Source organism: Sarcophilus harrisii, chromosome 1 (genome assembly GCF_902635505.1).
Source record: "Sarcophilus harrisii chromosome 1, mSarHar1.11, whole genome shotgun sequence".
Lineage (NCBI taxonomy): Eukaryota > Metazoa > Chordata > Mammalia > Dasyuromorphia > Dasyuridae > Sarcophilus > Sarcophilus harrisii.
The window spans coordinates 639574056-639594594 of record NC_045426.1 but is presented as its reverse complement, the minus strand read 5'-3'; the positions used below and the strand labels follow the sequence as shown (position 1 = coordinate 639594594).

Here is a 20539-nt window from a genome sequence, read left to right as displayed (position 1 = left end):
CCTTTGAGAAATCTTTAACATTCTACATCAAAGGGAATAATATATTACCTGAGAAAATCAGGATCTCAAATTTCATTTTTATTTTATCTCAGAACATTTTTCTAATATCTGGACAATCCCAACTTAAAATATAAGGACCATTCTTGCCAATAACAACCCAGAATTTACTGGGAATGGGAGAAAGATAGGAAAATTTGGATTTGGAGTTGGAAGAGAAAGACGTCATAGCGGGCCAGAGGGATTCTTCTTAGAGCTTCCTATTCCATCTTCCCCTAACTCAGACATGAACTTGAACCAAGTAGCTAACTTGAAAATGGCTGCATTCAGAGATGGCTGGTACCCAGCCCTCTCTGCTGAGAGTCACAGAATCTTAGACACTAGTGGAAGGCGCCTCAAAGACCTTCTACTCCAAACCATACTTGAAATGGAATCTCTTCTACATTATCCCTACTTAATAAATTTAGGTGCTTTGAGATGTGCAGAAAACCTGGAGGAAAAGATTGATGTCCCAAGCTCCTCCTCTGAGGTGGGCCCAGGGATAAGGACCAGCTTTCCCTGTCTCCCTCCACCCCGATTTGTCCCTGGATTCTCTGAGCTGTGTCTTATATCTTTTCTCACTTCTCATCCTATTCAGGCCTGTCTTATTGGACATTAAGAAGAAGAATCCTGTCCAAGACAATTCCAATAGACTGGGATGGAAAATGCCATCCACACCCAGAGAGAGAACTATGAAGACTGAAAATGGCTTGAAGCACACCATTTTCACTTTTGTTTGTTTGTTGGTTCGTTTGCTTTTTCTTACAGTTTTTTACCTTTTGGTCTGATTTTTCTTGTATAACATGGCAAATATGGAAATATGTTTAAAAGGATTATCTATGTAAAACCTATATTGAATTGCTTGCTGTCTTGGGGAGAGGGAGGTAAGAGAGGAAAAAAAAAAATTTGGAATACAAAAATCTTACAAATATTACTGTGTAAAACTGTCTTTACATGTATTTGAAAAAATAAAATACCATTGAGAAAAAAATTTTAATTAAAAAAAAAGATGAAAAGAATCACAATCCTGCCCTCCCCCACAACCACAGAGAAAAATTCCATTTGACTCAAACATTTATTAAGTGCCTACTACTCAGGTCTCTGCCTTCCAGGAGTTCAGCTGAAAGGACACTGCTGCTACAGAAATAAGAGTGAGACAATGACATGTAATGGAGACCAGGTCAAGGACTGAAATCTGAGGAGGGAATGTCACTTCAAACGGGTGATTATGGAAGGCTTCTTAGAGGAGATACCTGACCTAAGTTTTGCAGGACAGAGCAGAGTATGGATTGAGGGGAGAAGACTCTACCCCTGAGAACTCAAGACTCCTTGGGTCCTCAGAAATGAAGAATTCTAATCTCATTTCTCAAAGAGGGAAACTGAAGCCAAGAGAGCTGACTCGCCCAGAATCAGGGCCCATCTCACTGTCCTGCCCTTCTTCTAGTTTACTGGGCACAATTTTCTGTTAATGTAAGTAGTTGCAGAACACCAGGAGACCTGGGTCCCACTTCTACATCCACCTCTGATTCATCATGTCACCTGTCTTGGATCTGTTTCCTCTCCTGCAAAACTGTAGAACAGAACTCCAGGTTCACTAAAAACCCTTCCTTTGGGTCTTCAATAAACACCCAGAAGGACAAGGGACCTGCCATCTCTTATCTTGGTAGGGTCTGTGAGGCTGAACCTGTGGGAGGAGGAGGAGGAGGAGGAGGAATCCTACTCCTCCTTAGGAGGATGGCAGCTTGGGGGGGGGGGGAGCAGTCCCCACAACTGTGGCTTGTCTCATCCCAGAGATGAGCATCTCAGGGCAGAAGCACAGACCCTGAACTTGGAATTAAAGACCAAAGTTTTTAAGTCTCAGTTTTTGTTACTGAATAGATAACTGATCAAGTAACTTCTTTCTTGACCCCAGTTTTTGTTCTTTGTAGAAACAGAAAATAATTCTAGGACTCCCTTATCAGGAAAGTGCTTTATATATTCTAACATGCTACAGAAATAAGAGCTTTCACTAATCCAGGCCAATGGGATCAGCCCTTTCCATTTCTATAGCACTTAAGGACACTGAGGCTGAACAGAGGAAATGACTTACTCAAGTGCCATAGCCAGGATGTGAGTCCCAGTCTGTTGGCTACAAGTGCGAGTTTTAGCTCTACTATATCACCAAGTCTCAGGAGAATAGTAAGAACAGGGCTCATTTCTCTAGTGCTTTAAAGTTTACAAGATTTAGAGGAAGAGATTCTGGGACCTCTTCCCATATCCAACACCCCTAGGGGGGGATGGAGCTGGAAAAGAAGCCTGGGTCATTCACCAACAGCCCTGAGGTTCTATAGGGGCTGCCTGAGCCTTATTAGGGAAATAAATCCTCAGGCCCCATTCCCATTTCTAGCCAGAAGTTAGCTGTCTCTCTGACATTCCCAAGCCAGGAAAGGGGATACTTCTGGCCTCTGGTCACCAGCCCCTTAGGGAGGGCCAAGGGAGATGTCCCAGGGCAGGTGCTCAGCGGGAAGCCGGTGTGTTGTCTGCTGATGGGGAGAAAGGCTGGAGCCACCTCAGGCCCTGACCCCGCTTAGCCTTCTTGTTCCAGCCAAGGAGGGGCCCAGGTAGGGTAGCTTGTCCACCATTTTCCTTGTCACTGCGTAAGAGCCCAACTGAGGACAAGCTGGTTGCCTTCTTCTCCACCTGCTCACAGACAGAGAATGGAATGGATGTGAGACAGTCATCCCCATTATCATCTCCATCTCCCACCTATCATCCCCAAGCTCACACTCAAATCTTTATGTGCAGAGATAAGGATCTAGAAAAGATAATTTTTCAAAAGAAACCATTTTAAAAATTAAAAAAAACCCAAATAGCAGAAGATACCCATATTGATCATCTAAAACCAACAGATAATCCTTAAGACAAAAAAAATTTACCCAGAATTATTAGAAAATGCTAAATAATAAATAAAAAAGTTAATGGGCTTAAAAAAAGAATAGTTCTGGGTAAATTTTTTGTCTTCCATTTAAGAATTCTGTTTAATTGAAGAAGTCAAAACCAGGAGCAATGGGTGAAAATTATAGAGACGGTTTTTGGCTTGATTTAATTTGACAACTTCCAACAACTAGAGCTTATCCCAAACCAGAATGGGCTACTTTGGGACACAGTGAGTTCTCCACCAAACAAAGGCTACTTGTGGGTATGGATGGAGTAAAGTGTTTGGGTACAGGCTGACTTGTGATTCTGTTATTAAAGAAAGCATCCCTGGGGAAGCTAGGTGACTCAGTGGATAGAGCAAACACTCTAGAGTCACAAAGATCCGAGTTCAAACCACCCTCAGACATTTATTAGCTGGGTGACTCTGGGCAAGTCACCTAACTCTGAATACCTAGCCACAAAAAAGGAGAAACAAAATCCCATCTTCCCTCTGGAACTCAGTTTACTCCCGTTAAATAAGGGGAGGGGTCAGAACCGAGAGGTCCCGAGGCTCTCCTCTACCTCTGATTGCTAGAAAGTGTCACTGGCTACAGCTCCCCTCACAGAGCAGAACTCGCTGACTTCTGGGTCCCCCAACCCCCTTCCCTTCCTGGGGTTATAATTACCAGACCAAGCGGCTCCTCCCGCTGGGGTGTGACCACCTGGAGGGCCACACCTTCCTCTCCCACACCCGTCAGCAGGGCCACCACCTCCGAGTGCTTCCCCCATTTGCAGGGCTCCCCATTCACGGAGACAATGTAATCCCCTTCCTTCAGTCCAGCTGCCTGCAGAGAGTGGGCCAAGGGGGTGAGCTAGGAAAGTAAGCCCTGGCCTGAGGGGGCTGGCTTCTGGGGGAGCGCTCTGCAAAAGGGCAGTGATGTTTCCCAAGCTCAGACAGAGCACCAGCCTATGTGGGGCTGGAACATCTCAGTCTACTTGGGAACAGCAGATCCAAACGTGGCATGTGGCCCTGGCTCTGCTGGCCAGGCAGTGACTGGCCACAGCCTCAGCCCTTCAGATTCCCTGTGGCGGGACAGAAAAAGCTCTGGCTTGGGAGTCAAGAGACCTGGGGACTAACTCCAGCTCTCTCCCACTGACTCGCCACATCAACCTTCAATAGACTACCATGAATAACTCCTAGGTCTACAATACTTACAGGTTTACAAAGCACTTTCTCCCACAACACTCTCAGAAGAAGTCAGAGCCAGGACACCAACTGAGACTTTCTGGCTAGGTTCATTAAGCTTAACATCGGATCTTTCCATCAGATGAAATCTATGGTCCTTCCCTTTTTAGAAATTTAATTTAATTTTCAATTCCAAATTCTCTCCCTTTGTTGTCCCCTATCCAATGAGAAGGCAATAATACCCATTATACCTATCAAATCATGTAAAATATTTCTGTATTAGCCACAAGGCCCTTTTCTTGAACAGTTAAACCCAAGCTAAACCTGCACACAACAGCTAGGTGGTACAGGGCCTCAGGAGAACCTGAGTTTAAATCTAGCTTCAGATATTTAGTCCCTGGGTAAGTGAGCAACTCTGATTGTCTCTCCACCAAAAGTAAATAAAGGCTCGTTCATCCATTCCTTTCCATCTACACAAAAGCCGCTCTAATTTGTTAAAAATGAGGTTACAGGTTAGGAGGATGGAGAAATCACTGTACACGAAGGAGGTCAGTCAAGGCTTCCTGGAGGAGGTATGGCTCCAGATCAGTAATGAAAAACAGTGAAAGCCCGGGTTCCGAGCCTGCCTCTGTCTCATGCTCTCTGTGTGACCACCAGGCAGCCCCTCCTCTCCATGGGTCTCTTCTGTAAAATGAGAGGGCTGGAATAATGGTCCTCTAAAAAGTCCCCTCCGGCTTTCACTACGTGATCCTAGAGCCTCTCTCCTCCTCTGGGCCAGGTCCAGATCAGGGCTGAGGTCAGACAAACATACTTGGGGGAGGTGAAGAGCCAGGACACGGGTAAAAATTCAGGCTCCAGGTTGGACAATCCAACAGGAAAATCCTGAGGATATATAATCAGTAGAAGGCAGGTGGATAATACAGACAGGTGGATGATACAGACACTTTCCTCTAGCTAGGAATGGCCTGAGAAGTCAGAGACTCCCTGCCCCCTCTCCTTCTGCCAGACCTGGCTCCAAATTGGTCTTCTCCAGGAAGCCTCCTCAGCACATTCCAGTATCTCTGTGTATAAAGGGATGCTGAGCTGGACAGGTTGCCACTGGCGTCAATGTTCCTGCCAAGACCCTGAGGGCAGGTGCCATATTTTCCCCATCATCCCTCAAGGGTCTCTCGGAGTACAGCCCCAGAGGGCAGGATATTTACCCCTTTGGTCTCTGACTGAACAGCCCTGAAGTACCTTCCCTTCCCATCTCCCTCTAAGCCCTGGGGTTTTTTGAGACCAGGGCCAGACCCCTGGAAATTTGGGGTTCACTTACCTCAGCCCGGCCCCCAGGGATTACAGCTGCAATGAGAACAGGAGAATCTCCCCTGAGAGTGAATCCGAAGCCACCTTCACCTCGAGTCAGGAGTATGGGCCCCTTCAGTCGCCACTGGTTCTTGGCAGAGAACACGGACAGGGGCCCCTATTGGGAGACAGCAGCCTGAGGCTCAGCCATGTGCATCTGCTCCCCCATCACTCAACCAAGGCTTTGTTGGGGTTGAATTCCTTGCATTCAACAGCAGCATATTGTACAGGAGCCCCAGGAGACTCAAAGTTAGAAATCCTGGCTTAGATTGTTCCTTACTACCTCAAATCCTGCCCCTTTCTCATCTCCCCAGAAGCTGTGACTTACCATGTGACCTCCTTCCTTTTCCTGGGCTTCAGTTTCCTAATTTTCTTTTATAAAAATTATTTTGATGGAATAAAACAGGGTTACTCTCTTCAGAGACAGGGTTAAAGGGGAAACGAGAGCATAGATGGAGAAAGAAAGGGTTTAGAAATGTTGAAGGGCTTTTTAACCCCATTGTCAGAGAGAAAAGGATGGAAATGTACTGGAGGGAGAGTCTTGGATTCTAGAATTGGCCATCAGCTTGTTCTGTGCCCTCTGTGCCCCTCGGGATATGAAACAGGGAGAAAGTTCCATCCACTTCTAGTAGCAGCAAGACCACCAGGAAAAAAGGGCAGCTAGTTGGTTGGTACAGTGGATAGAGCACTGGGCCTGAGTTCAAATTCAGTCTCAGACATTACTAGCTGTGTGTGTGATCCAGATAAACTCATTCCATTTATTTCTGCCCTGCTTCTGCAAAATGGAGATAATGGCATCCACCTCTAAGAATGCTGTGAGGATTCAGTGAGATCATATTTGTGAAGAGCTCAGGCACATTTATAAGCATCATATAAACATTAGTTATTATTTCTAAGAAAGGAATGGATTTGGGTTCTCTGGCCAAAAAGTACAGGTGCCCACGAGAGCCTTGAGGACGTACCAAGCGATGGAAGATGTCCGTCACCTTCACCTGGGAGAAGTTGGGCGTCTTTATCTCTGGCTTCTGGTGAGTCTTGGCTGAAAATATAAAAATCAAACATAAGTCAGACTGACGATGGAAGAGAAAAGCCAGGACTGGCCTAATCCATCATTTTCCTCTCAAGTGACATAAAGAGAAACACATTTTTTTTTTACCTCCCACAGGAAGTCTTCACAGATTAAACACTCCCTTCTGGCCTCGCCCCCAAGATTTTTCACACCATCTGTCACTTAACCAACAATCTCCCCCCAAGAAATACACAGACAGAAATACCACTCCAGAGGAAATAGGAAAAAGGCTTTTCTTTAGCCTATCATCTACTTTTACTCATCTCCTGGATTCTCTAGGTCACACTGATTCTCTTTTCTCCAATTAAAACCCATACACCCAATGGGAAGAAAAGCATCCCATTCCCCAATTAACAAACAGAAAGAAACGGGAGACTCTTGTTGAGTACTCTACCCAACTAAATAGAGAATTAACGGACCAATTAAAATCCTGCTTTTTCTGGACCTCAGTTTCCCCATCTATAAAGTAGATCTATAGTCCCTCTAGGGCTAAATATTTTATAAGCTAATAATAGTCTATATTCTAAAAAAAATCACAAAATATGGCATTCTCTGTTGTAAATGAGCTAATACAGGACACGCAAAAATACTCTGCAATTCTATTTTGCTTCCATGTGAAAATAAGGTGAAAGTGAAGAGCAAACCTCCTGAAAATGAGGCTGTCTAGGCTCTGGGATTACTGTGATATTAGCAAGTGGTTCCTTACCCTTGTTGGACCTTTTCTCCTCTGCTCATCCTCTATACTGTGAGGATCAGGCATCAAGAAAAATGTGAAAAGAATCCAAGATTCGGAGCTAGAAAGGACTTTGGACAATCCCCAGTCTAAGCTCCTTGTTTTAAGAGACCCAACTCATAATTACAGAGGTAAGTAGCTGCACCCAGGTTCCCAACTTCAAATCACAAGACAAAGATGAATAATTAACAAGTCACTCTCCTTATCTGTACTAGGAGGGAAATGGTCAACAAGGCGGTCACTGCCTCTCTCCTCCTTGGTCACTCCCTCCGTCCAGGTACCGTTCTCCCCTTTCCCCCACCACCCATCATCCAAGGGAGCTCCCACCCAGACTCCCCACTCACGGTGGACCTCAGGGGCTTCGGCAGTCTCAAAGAAGTCATCCTCATGGTCAATCTCCGAGTACTTGGCCAGGGAGCGTCTGTGAGCCAGGGACACGACCTCCTGAAGCAGGTCCATCTTCCGGAGGATGCGGCAGACCGCGTGGAGACGCAGGGCTTCTTCATGATTCATCATGGCCTTCCGCAGGTGCGCCTTCGCTGGGGAGGCCCAGAGGAGTTAGAAAAAACCAACCCCCTCAAGCTACAGAATTACTGAAGGTTGGGGGCTCTCACCCCGCCACAGAACGAGCAAAATGAAACCTGAGTTTGCTAATCAAAGTCGATTCAAAATTTTTAATTAAGCGCCTACTGTTTACAGAGCACTTTGCTCAGAACTAGGGAGATGGGAAATATAAATAAGCCATAAGCCTGTCTTCATGGGACTTGGAATCTGGTTAGTTTCCCCAGTTCTTTGAATAAGGGCTGGCATGAAGTAGGCAGCTAGGTGGCTCAGTGGATCCACTGGGCTTAATCCAGTCCCAGACACTTCCTAGCTGTGTGACTCTGAGCAAAATACTTCCCCACTGTCTGCCTCAGTTTCCCCATATGCAAAATGGGGATAAAATGGGCACCTACTCTCCAGGTTTTTGTGAGGACAAAAAGAGCTATTTGTAAAAACACACTGCTAACCTCAAAGTGCTACATAAATGCTAACTGCTATCATCATTATTTATTATTGTTATAAGCACTTAATAAATGTTTATTCATTTGTTCTTTCATAGGGGAGATATGATACATGCCAGGATAATTGTAATGCAAAAAAAATTACCCCTGCTTATTTTTAAGGCAATTATGAGACTCTAATGAAATGATAATAGCTCCCATTTCTATGGCACTTTAAGGATTACAAAGTGCTTGCCCTTTGAGGTAAATGGTTTGGTATTAATATCCCTATTCTACAGTTGAAGAAATTGAGGTTCTTAGAGGTAAGTATTTAAGGCAGATTTCAAACCTAGGCCTCTAAAATCTAAGTCGAGGACTTTTTTCATCATTCAAGCCATATATTCTCTGAACTGGAACGCCTAAGAGATCTATCCAACCCGTTCATTTTCCAGATCACAGAATATCTGAATTAGAAGTGACTACAAAGGGTCTCTTGTCCATTTGTACCTGAGCAAGAGCCTACTATTAAAACATTCCAGTTAGTCATCCAGTTTCTTGAAGATCTCTAGGAATCGGGAAACTCACTACCTTCTAAAACAACCTATTCAGCATTTGGACAGCTCTAATACACAACAGATGGAGCGGCAGGTCTGGAGTCAGGAAACTCCTCTCCGAGTTCAAATCTGGCCTCTGCCACTGACTACTGTGTGCCTGGACAAGTCACTCGATCTAATTTGTCTCAGTTCCTTCTTCTCCAGCCAATGCTAATTCCAGGTGTGAATGGCGTCTCTCTTCCCCTTCTCCAATTCCCATCTCTTCAAAGCCCAGCTCTAGCCCCCCATCCTCAGGGAAGCCCCTCTAGATCCCTCCCTTTGTCAGGATCACTTTCCTTCTCCTCAAATCTCTGCATTGATCACATATCCTGCCTTGTGCATATATGGGAGGGCAGTGACTGAGGGGAGGAGGGAAATCTTCCCCTGTGTGGGAGGCTTCTACCCAGCTGGGCCAGGCAGCCGGCTCTAATCTCTGCTGGGTCAACAATGGCATTAATTAGGCAAAGGAGGACTCGAGCTGGGGAGTGGTGACCTTGTGAGCAAAGGGCTAGGGCTGAGCTGAGTCTATGCACAAAGTAGGGATTGAGTAAAGATTGCCGAGTTCAGGCTGGAAAATTTCTAGGAAGGAGAGGGCTGGTGAGAAAGGGGCCCGGACAAGAACTATCCACTCGGTGAGTCAGGGTCATATTACTCCCTCAGAAACAGCCAGATAACACTTTCAGTGTCTTGGAGGTTGAGCTGGGTGAAGGATCTAACTGGACTGGGGAGAAGAACCAAAGACAGGATCCAGATATCCAGGTCTGCAAGAGCCAGTCAGGAGGAACTAGTGTTAGGGTGATAATATTTTGAGCTAAAAAGGATAATAATAATAATAAACCATGCTAATGATATGCTAGACTTTATGATATTATTTATTACAAATATTATTTCATTTAATTCTCACAACCACACTGGGAGGTAAATGGTATTATTCCCATTTTATAGTTGAGTAAACTGTAAACCTCTGTCCAGCCACTAAGTGTCAGAGGCCAGAAATGAAGTCGTCCCCCTGAGTCCAAGCCCAGCATTCTATCCACTGAGCCACCTAGCTGTAATGACTAGAGATTATCTAATCCAAACCCCTGATTCGTTTGCCCAAAGTTACACATCCAGTAAGGGTCCAAGTCAGCACTTAAACCCAGAGCCTTTGACAACCCCCCTCTCCCACCATAACTGGGCCAGGTGGGACTGTCACCACGCTATGTCCTTAGAATTTTCCCACTTTTGAGATTTGCACCCTGAGAGTCTGTGAGTTATAAAAAGCTTCCTTCTCTCTTCAGATAGAGAGAACCAGGCTCTATGACATGCCTGCTTATGCACACTTAGGAAAGGGGACTGGGAAGACAGATGGAGCATCCCCGGCCACCCCAGGCTGGGGCCCCTGGGACCCTTTCCTCCCCGCTGCTGGATCCTTTACCGAGCTTTCTCCGCTCCTCTGAGTCCTGAAGGAGAACGGGCAGCGGAGGACCCTCTGGCACTGTGACGTGGAACTGGAGAAAAGCTTTCTCGTATTTGGGAATCTCAGAGTCTGCTACAACTGCCAAGAGAAGAACAGGGAAAGATGGTTGTGCCATCAGTGACTTGAACATCACTCTGCCCAAAAGTCAGGAACATGAGTCTCCTCTGATTCAGAGTCACCTCCTCCAAGAAGCTCTCCCTGTTTACTCTGGGGCTGGGCCGAGGGGCCGCAGGGGGGCTGCAGGGCGGCGTTAGTGCCCACATTCAGCCCCAAGCAAGGGGCACTTGGCAAGTGCCAAGGGGCAACAAAGGCAAAGGGACAAGTGTCAGGTGTCCAGGCCAGCCAGCTCACCCTGTGGGCCTGGGAGCAGTGTGGGAAGGGAAGGGAAGGGGCCAGATGGGGCAAGCGCTTACTCACCGGGCCCATCACAGAGGGCAATGGCAGCATAGTAGTGGGACAGGCCTCGGAAGTGTTTGGCCTTGACATTCACCATGGTGGTCCAGGAGAAGGGCACGTAGTCTCTGACGGGAGGCTGAACCATGGTCTGGTACACGAGGGAGTACACGTCCTCCACCTGCCAGAGCGGTAGCTTGAGTGTGGCCCACCAAAGCACGTGGAACCACCCGCAGTCCCTGCACCTCCCAGCCTCCAGCCCTCTCACTGCCCTGGGCTTCCTCCGGGGCCTGCCCCCTCCTTCTCCTCCCCATCCCCATTCAACTCCTGCTGACATACCTTCATCCCCACCTCTCTCTTCACCTTTCTCTCCCATCAGCTCCTTCTACTCTAGTTATACCCTTCAATCTTCTCCCTTCACCTGCCCATGCCCTCCTGAATCCCTTCACCTTCTCCACTCTCCTCTCTCTAAATTTACCCACTTCCTCTTCCATTGCTCCATCATTTCTTCTCTTTTTTTTCCTCTGCTCCATCTACTCTTCTGTCTTTTCTGCCTCTTCCTTTTCATTTACTCCCATCACTTCCATCCCTTCACACTCTCTTTCTCTTCTTCCATATAGCCCAGGCTCTTCCATAGCTGTAAACTTTCCTCGACGTTCTTCCACTCTCTATCCACCACCTTCTGAATCTTTGCTCCTGTCTTATTCTCCATTTCTTCCTGTCTCCTTGGATCTATCATCCTGACTATCCTCTCACCCATTTCTCTATCCCACCCGCCATTTACAATACCTGCTCCTTCCTTCATCCCTCCACTTCTTCCATCTGCCATCTATACTTTTCTGTCTCTAACTTCTAACATCTATTCCTCCTTCTCTATCCAAAGGCCTTTCCTGTAATGAGAATAAAAGCCTGAAATCCTCACAAGCTAGAGGCATGTGCACATACATGCACACACACACACACACACACACACTCACAATCCTGATCTCAATCCTAGGGTTCAGCTGTGGAGGCAAAGAAACCAGAGCTATGAAAAACTACAACTATGTTTTTGTGCAATGGAGAGACAAGAAGACATGGAAACAGAGAATGAGGTAAAGATACAGATGGATAAAAAGACAGGATGAGAAAGATGGAGTGAGAAACAGTTATGATGTAGAAACCTGGCTGTGAAAAGCCCCCTATATTATAGCTATTTCTTGGCCCATTCCTGACCATCATCATTTCTGCAAAAGGATGGAAAGCACAAGTTATATGGGATGAGGGGAAAAGGTCTTTCCTGATCTCATCCCACTCCAAAGGGCTAACTACACCATGAGTCTTTCCGTCATCTGCTCAAGTTTGGAGATAGCACAATGAACATAGTGTTGGACCTGGAGTCAGATAACTCTGAGCAAGTCTTTCTTTAGAAAGAGGGCAAATCTTTCTTTACCTCAGTTTCTCATCTTCAAAAATGAAGAAAATAATAGTGTCAACTCCACAGAGTTGTAATGAGGACAAAATGAGATAATATTTTGCAAAGTACTTTGTAAACATTAAAGAGCTATATGAATACAAGCTATTATTGGGATACTAGTCATCATCTCTTCCCATCATTCAAGTCTCCTGAAACCCTCAATGAGCCCTCACCCTGGATAGTCTTCTTGAAATAATTAGAAGTTAATCCCCCAGGTCTGTATTTAAAACTAAGACTGCTGACTAGATATAAATAAAGACATATCTATGAATGGACAACACCCATTAAGGCACCACTGTTACAGTTAAAAGGAACTAATAAGGGAATTAGAGTAGGTAATAAGGAAACCAAATTATCGCTCTTTGCAGATAAAATGATGGTATACTTAGAGAACCCTCGAGAATCAACTAAAAAAATATTAGAAATAATCCACAACTTTAGCAAAATTGCAAGATACAAAATAAATCCACATAAATCATCAGCATTTTTATACATCACTAACAAAATCCAACAGCAAGAGATACAAAGAGAAATTCTATTTAAAATAACTGTCAAAAGGATAAAATATTTGGGAATCTATCTGCCAGGAGAAGGTCAGGAACTATATGAGCAAAACTACAAACACTGTCCACACAAATAAAGTCAGATCTAAACAACTGGAAAATATCAAGTTGAGCAAATATAATAAAGATGACAATACTCCCTAAATGAATCTATTTATTTAGTGCTATACCAATCAGACTCCCAAGAAACTATTGTAATGACCTAGAAAAAAATAACAACAAAATTCATCTGGAAGAATAAGTTAAGACTTTAAAGGGAATTAATGAAAAGAAAAGCAAATGAAGGTGGCCTAGCTGTACCTGATCTAAAGCTATATTATAAAGCAGCGGTCATCAAAACCATTTGCTATTGGCTAAGAAATAGACTAGTTGATCAGTGGAATAGGTTGGGTTCACAGGCCAAAATAGTCAATGACTATAACAATCTAGTATTTAACAAACCCAAAGACCTCAGCTTTTGGGAAAAGAATTCACTCTTTGACAAAAACTGCTGGAAAAATTGGAAACTACTATGACAGAAAGTAGGCATTGACCCACTTAACACCATATACTAAGATAAGGTCAAAATGGGTTCATGATTTATACATAAAGGATGATATTATAAGCAAAGTAGAAGAACATATGATAGTTTACTTCTCAGACCTATGAGGAGGAAGGAATTTGTGATCAGAAAAGAACTAGAGCTCATTACTGATCACAAAATAGATAATTTTGATTATATTAAGTTAAAAAGTGTTTGTACAAACAAAAGTAAGATAGACAAGATTAGAAGGGAAGCAATAAACTGGGAAAACATTTTTACATTCAAAGGTTCTGATAAAGGCCTCATTTCTAAAATATATAGAGAATTAACTCAAATTTATAAGAAATCAAGCCATTCTCCAATTGATAAATGGTCAAAGGATATGAACAGACAATTCTCAGATGAAGAAAATGAAACTATTTATAGTCATATTAAAAGGTGCTCCAAATCACTATTGATCAGAGAAATGCAAATTAAGAAACTCTGAGATACTACTACACAGCTCTCAGAATGGCTAAGATGACAGGAAAAGATAATGCTGAATGTTGGAGGGGATGCGGAAAAACTGGGACACTGATATATTGTTGGTGGAGTTGTGAACGAATCCAACCATTCTGGAGAGCAATTTGGAACTATGCTCCAAAAAGTTATCAAACTGTGCATACTCTTTGACCCAGAAGTGTTACTACTGGGCTTATATCCGAAAGAGATCTTAAAGAAGGGAAAGGGACCTGTATGTGCATGAATGTTTGTGGCAGCCCTTTTTGTAGTGGCCAGAAACTGGAAACTGAATGGATGTCCATCAGCTGGAGAATGGCTAAATAAATTGTGGTATATGAATGTTATGGAATATTATTGCTCTGTAAGAAATGACCAGCAGGATGATTTCAGAAAGGCCTGGAGAGACTTACATGAACTGATGCTGAGTAAAAAGAGCAGGACCAGGAGATAATTATATACTTCAACAACAATACTATATGATGAGATAATTGAGGCCAGTTCCAATTGTTCAGTGATGAAGAGAGCCATCTACACCCAGAGAGAGGACCGTAGGGATCGAGTGTGGACCACAATGCTGTGTTGTCTACAACACAGCATTCTCACTCTCTCTTTTGTTGTTTGCTTGTATTTTGTTTTCTTTCTAAGTTTTTTTCTTCCTTCTTGATCTGATTTTTCTTGTACAGCAAGATAATTGTATAAATATATATACATATATTGGATTTAACATATATTTTAATATATTTAACATGTACTGGACTACCTGCCAGCTAGGGGAGGAAGTAGGGGGAAGGAGGGGAAAATTTAGAATAAAAGGTTTGCAAGGTTCAATGTTGGAAAATTACCCATGCATATGCTTTGTAAATAAAAAGTTTTAATTTTAAAACAGGGACTTTCAAAGTCAAAGGCAGTATCACACATTGAAAAAGATTACTTTGGTTGGAGTGAGATAACCTGGCTTCAAATCCCAATTCTCTCCTGTATGACCACAGTAAACAAATCAGTTCTCTAAGCCTCCATATTTTCCCATCTATAAAATGAGATAGTTAGGCTGGATAATCTCTAACACCCTTTCTAGCCCTAAATCTTTAAACCTATGAACTAGTTCAAGCCCTTTCATCTTACAGTCAAAAAAATTGACTTAACTAGCATCACATGGGGATTAAGTAACAGCACAGTAGAATGTGAACCCAGGTCACATAAGCCCCTACAAGAGAGTAGCAAAGCTTCTCAGAGGCCATCTAGTCCAATCCCTAGCTAAATAATAATCCCTACACTGCAACAAGTAGTCATGGAGCCTTTGCTAAAGACTTCCAGGGATGATTCACTCTGAACAGTGAATACAGAGCAGATTGCAACACATCTCTCCATTCTTGAGGGTCCCAGAGCCTCCTGACTCCAAGGGCAATTACTCTTAACACCATATGATTCTCCATTCATAATTATTTAATTGTCCGTATTAGGGTCTGTTGACATACCAAGACTGAGGTTAACTCTTGGGAAGATTGTATTTTTTTTGCACTTTTGTGCCCTTTTTGTACTCAAAGCCAATGGCTTAGATTAAATTCCCTTTGATTCACCAAGAAACAGAACAAGTAGAATACTGTGCTTGGGGGTCAGGAAAGACCTGGATTCAAATCTCAGGTTTGAAACTTACTGGCTTTGTGACCTCAAACAACTTTGTAGACTTGACTTATTGAGTCAACAATTGTAATTTGATTTAATGCAGAGATTCCCAAGAAAAGAGCTCCCTATGCTGACAAAATTAAAAATCCTTCAGATAATCTTGATTTGCCAATAGTCCCTAATGAGGACAGGAACCATAAATTAAGAAAACACCAGGGCCAGAAGGGTATCCATACAGAGACAATCTGAGAATTCACTTATCAGAGGATAGCTGTAACCTACCTCGGTGGGGTCAAATTCAAATAGAAATAGGACTGCTAAACTTAAATAAAAATCCCTCTAGGATGTTTAGAAACCACATGTTAATTTTAAGATTATCTAAATTCTACATTTTTATTTATCTTGTTAATTACATTTTAATCTGCTTCTTCCATTAAGAATACTGGGAGCAGTTTAGCCATGTTTGACACCGTAACACCTGTAACTTGTAATGTAATGCATAACTCATGATTGGGAAGAACAACTTGAAAATTGGTTCATTAGTTGGGGTGGGTCTTGATCAATAATAATGGCAGTGGTGATGATCAGGGTCCAGGAGGAACAATTAGCAAACAGATTTAAGACTAAGAATGTCTTCTAGATAATAAAATTACAGTAAGAACAGTAGGACATTGGCTTTGCCCGAGTGACATTAGATCACATTCCCCACACTGGCTATTCTAAACCTTTTTCTCAGTTTTACAACTCTCTGATTCTCTCACTACAGATGATTGCCACCATGTCTACTGAGAAAATCAAGGCCATCTGTTGTGAGCTTCCTCAACTTTCCTATTTTACAACTCAAAATCCCTCTGTACCTTCAGGCATTTTTCCCTCTCTAATCTCTGACAAAAAGGTGTTCTTTCTATTTGTGCTTTTTATCCCATCCCCTCCTGTGTCTTCCAAGAACTTGTCCCTCCAACCATTCCCTTTCACCTTCTTTGTGAATTTGTATTGGCTCCTTCCCTTAGGTCAACAAATATACTCAAGGTGTCCTCTATCCTCAGAAAATCCACCCTCCACCAGCCCACCCACTCAAGTTATCTTTCTATTTCTCTCTTCCTTTTTACTGGCAAATATTTAGAATCATCTATATTTGTTCCTCGATGTCCTCACTTTCCCCTCACTTCTTAATCCTTTGCAATCCAACTTCCAGTGTTAGCACTTAACTAAAGAAGTACTTCCCAAGCTTACTCTTAATCTGTTTATTACTAAATCGGGTGGGCTTTTTTTTTTTTTTTGGATTCTCATCCATCTTGACCTCTTTGTAACATTTGACACTGCTGACCACCTTTCTTCTCTTGGCTCCCAGAACACCCTTTTCTCCTGGTTCTTCTCCCACTTGCCTGATGGCTTCTTCCCAGTCTCCTTTGCTGGTTCATTACTCCTAAATTTATATGTACAAAAAAGGGATACAAAAATGTATCCCTGTACACTCTTCTCTCTCTATTCTCTTCCTCCTTGGAGATTTCATCAATTTCCATGAGCTCCATTATTATTTCTACAAATGGTTTCCAAATCTATATAGCCTATCCTATTTCTATTTTCAACTCCAATTGCATATCATCAATTTCCTCCTGGACATCTCTACTCCATGTCCCAAAATACAAATCCCCATTTTTCCCATTAAAGTTGCCCTTCCTCCAAACCTCCTTATTTGTGACCAGGATACAACCACCCTCCCAATCACCCAAGTTCCTAATATCAATCATCTTTGAGTCTTTCTTCCTCCACCCCTACCTGCGTTCCGTCTCCCATTCGATGAGTTGCTGAGTCTAATGGATGTTACCTCCATAATCTCTCTCACATCCATTCCTTTGTCTCCCTTTCATTGAGACACCATCAGGTCCTCCTCATCGCTTTTCCAAACTACCATAACAGCTCCCCAACTGGCTTCCCTATCTACAGTCCTCAGTCTGTCTACGACATACTTGTCAGAAGAATCTTCCTAAGGCACAATTCTGACTCCATGTTCCTGCTGAAAAACCTTAAATGTCTCCTGACTATCTCTAGAATTAAATTATTCCTCACTGTGGTCTTTAAGGTCCTCCACAATCAGGCTCCCACTGACCTTCCCAGCATTATCTCACATCACCTTTTTTTTTAATTGACTTTTATGTTCTACTCAAATTACTGACAAAATGAATTCCCAAGTCCGATGACCTTCTCTCAGTCCCCATACCTTCTTACCTCTTCAGTATTGAATTCTATTGATCAACCCATTCTCCTTGATAGCTTCCTCTATCTCAATTTTGCTTCTTTCTAGGTTTCCTGGCTGTCTTCCTACCCATCTGACTGTTCCTTTTCAATCTCCTTTGCCGTATCTTCAAGCACCCACCTGGGGATCCCCCAGGGCTGAGTCCTGGACTCTCTTCTCTCCTCCTCCTACAGCGTTTCACTTAGTGATCTCATTTGTTCCCAAGGTTTTCAATTGTCATTTCTATGCTAATGATTCTCAGAGAGCTCTTAGCCTCCAGACTCAAATCTGCTGCTAGTTAGACATCTCAAATTGGATGTCCCATGGGCATTTTAAATTCAATATGCCCAAACTGATCTCATTATCTTTTCCCACCAAATTCTGCTTCCCTCCAAAATTTCCTATAATTGTCAAGGACACCACCATCCTTCAGGTCCCCCAGCCTCATAACTTGGATGTCTTTTTCAGTTTTTCTCTCTCTCTTACTCTACTCCAATATTCAATCTGTTGCCAAGTCTTATCAAAGGTACCTTCATGATATCTCCCAGCTGTGCCCCATTCTTCCTGTGGCACTGCCAGCCCGCTGGTGCAGGTGCTCATCATTTCATACCTAAGCCACTGCAATAGCCACAATTTCCCTACTCCAATCTATCCTCCATTCAGCTCCCAAAGGGATCGTTTTAAAGTAAGTTTTTATTTCTCCTACTCAGTAACCTCTGGGGGCTCCCTATCACCTCCAGGATCAAACACAAAACCTTCTTTTTGGCATTCAAAGCTCTTCATTCCCCAGCCTCCTCCTAGCTTTTTTTTTTTTTTTTTTTTACTCCTTATATGAACCACATAATCTGTGACTCAGTAACACTGATCTCCTGACTTTTCCTTGCACAGAATGCTCCATGTCTTGACTCTGGGCATGCTCACTGACTCTTCCCCATGCCTGAAATATTCTGGCTCCTCATGCTTCCTTTAAGTCCCAGCTAGAATCCCACAGGTCAGAAGGCTTTCCCAATCTCCCTGAATTCTAGGACCTTGTTCCATTGATTATCTCTAATTTAACTTATCTATGGCTTGTTTGATTATAAGTATTCCTCTTTTAGACTAGGAGCTTCTGAGGGCAGCAGCTGTGTTTTGTCTTTTTTTTTTTTTTTTTTTTTTGGTATCTCCTGGACTTAGCTAATATAGTGTCTAGCATGTAGTAGGTACTTAATAAATGCTCACTAACTGTTCCCACACTTGCCATTCCATCTCTTGCTCTTATGCATCAATGCACAATTTCCTCCAGGCCTAAAATACACTTCTTCCTTAGTTCTGACTCTCAGAAATGTAACCTTCCTTCCAACACTCAATTTCACTTTACAGACGAGGAAATTGAGGATTATAGTAGAGAATGAACTTGTCCAAATGGATAAGAAATGGCAGTGTTAACAGGACAAATATGGAAATATGCTTAGAAGAACTGTACATGTTTAACCTATATTGGAATGCTTGCTGTTTAGAGGAGGGGGAAGATAGGGAGAAGAGAGAGAAAATTTGGAACAAAATCTTACAGAAATAAATGCTGAAAACTATCTTTACAAATATTTGGAAAAATAAAATACTGTTGAGAAAAAAAGAAATGGCAGTGATAACATAACAAATATGTTAATATGCTTAGAAGAACTGTACCTGTTTAACTTAAAATGGATTGCTTGCTCTCTAGGATAAGGGGAAGATAGAAGGAGATAGGAAGAAAAAAATTGGAACATAAAATCTTACAGAAATGAATGTTAAAAAAACTATCTTCACAAATGTTTGGGAAAATAAAATACTGTTGAGAAAAAGAGAAAAGGCAGTGCTAACATGACAAATATGGAAATATGTTTAGAATTGTACTTGTCTAACCTATATTCGATTGCTTGCCATCTAGAGTAGGGGGAAGACAGGGGGAAGAGAGGGAGAAAAATTTGGAATACAAAATCTTACAGAAATAAATGCTGAAAACTATCTTTACAAATATTTAGAAAAATAAAATACTGTTGAGAAAAAAAGAAAAGGCAGTGCTAACATGACAAATATGGAAATATATTTAGAATTGTACATGTTTAACCTATATTGGATTGCTTACTGTCTAAGGTAGGGGATAGATAGGGGAGAGAGGAAGAAAAATTTGGAACACAAAATCTTACAGAAATGAATACTAAAACTATCTGCACAAATGTTTGGAAAAATAAAATACTGTTGAGAAGAAGAAAAAAAAAAGAAGTGGCCATGCTGGGATCCAAATTTAGATTCAGCCTCAAGTGAAGGACATACCCTGGCTGCTTCCTGGGCAAGTCTCATCTGGGAGAGAGGTTCTCGAGGGGTCCCAGACAGGGTAAGCTGCTCAAAGACGCACTCCTGGACCTGGGCAGTCATGAGCCGAACCAGCATGGAGAGAGAGGCTATACTCATGTCCAAGCTCGGAGCATTAGAGAAGTTTTCCTTCAGGTAGTTAAAGGCACCTGTGGGATCAGAGAACATCGTCCAGTCCCTTCTCAGTTCCACAAAATTCCTTCTCGATTCCCCACAGGGAAACAAGGGTCAGGAGACATACCTGCTGCTCGCTGAAAGGCCTCAATGGCACAATCAATGCCCTTCCTGGTGCCCCGGTCCTGCCGGGCCCCAATCTGGGTATAAAGGGCACCAATGTTAAAAAGGACACTCCCCTTCTCAAAGGCCAGGGTCCTCTGGTGGGAGGGGACTCCAGTGAGGGAGTCATACCTGCAGAAAGAAAGAAAAATGGAAGTCTGAGCCCATCTGGGAAGTTTTCCACTCAATGCATATGCCCCATTCACAGAACCACTAGTTCAGCCATCCCTTTATGCTTCCATCAGGTCCAACCATGTGGACCAGACCAAACCAGAGTACACAGTGGATGAAGAAGGCAGGAGGAAGGAGATAAAGCATAATCCCTGCCCTCAGAGGGCC

At 43.0% G+C, this 20539-nt stretch overlaps 1 protein-coding gene across 2 annotated transcripts in view; it reads right to left on the bottom strand.

Moving 5' to 3' along the window:
* Nucleotides 1-1092: 1092 nt before the first annotated feature.
* The window catches only part of RHPN1 (rhophilin Rho GTPase binding protein 1), a 48688-nt gene continuing 29241 nt past the window's right edge, over nt 1093-20539 (bottom strand). For both annotated transcript variants that reach the window (XM_023496674.2, XM_031947314.1), the window contains exons 7-15: nt 20166-20332; nt 19886-20073; nt 10716-10872; nt 10257-10376; nt 7608-7802; nt 6424-6500; nt 5433-5579; nt 3618-3776; nt 1093-2715 (exon numbers count right to left, since the gene is read on the bottom strand). In XM_023496674.2, coding sequence (XP_023352442.2) covers nt 2533-2715; nt 3618-3776; nt 5433-5579; nt 6424-6500; nt 7608-7802; nt 10257-10376; nt 10716-10872; nt 19886-20073; nt 20166-20332 — 1393 coding nt within the window. In that variant the 3' untranslated portion in view covers nt 1093-2532. The remainder of the gene's footprint in view (nt 2716-3617; nt 3777-5432; nt 5580-6423; nt 6501-7607; nt 7803-10256; nt 10377-10715; nt 10873-19885; nt 20074-20165; nt 20333-20539) is intronic.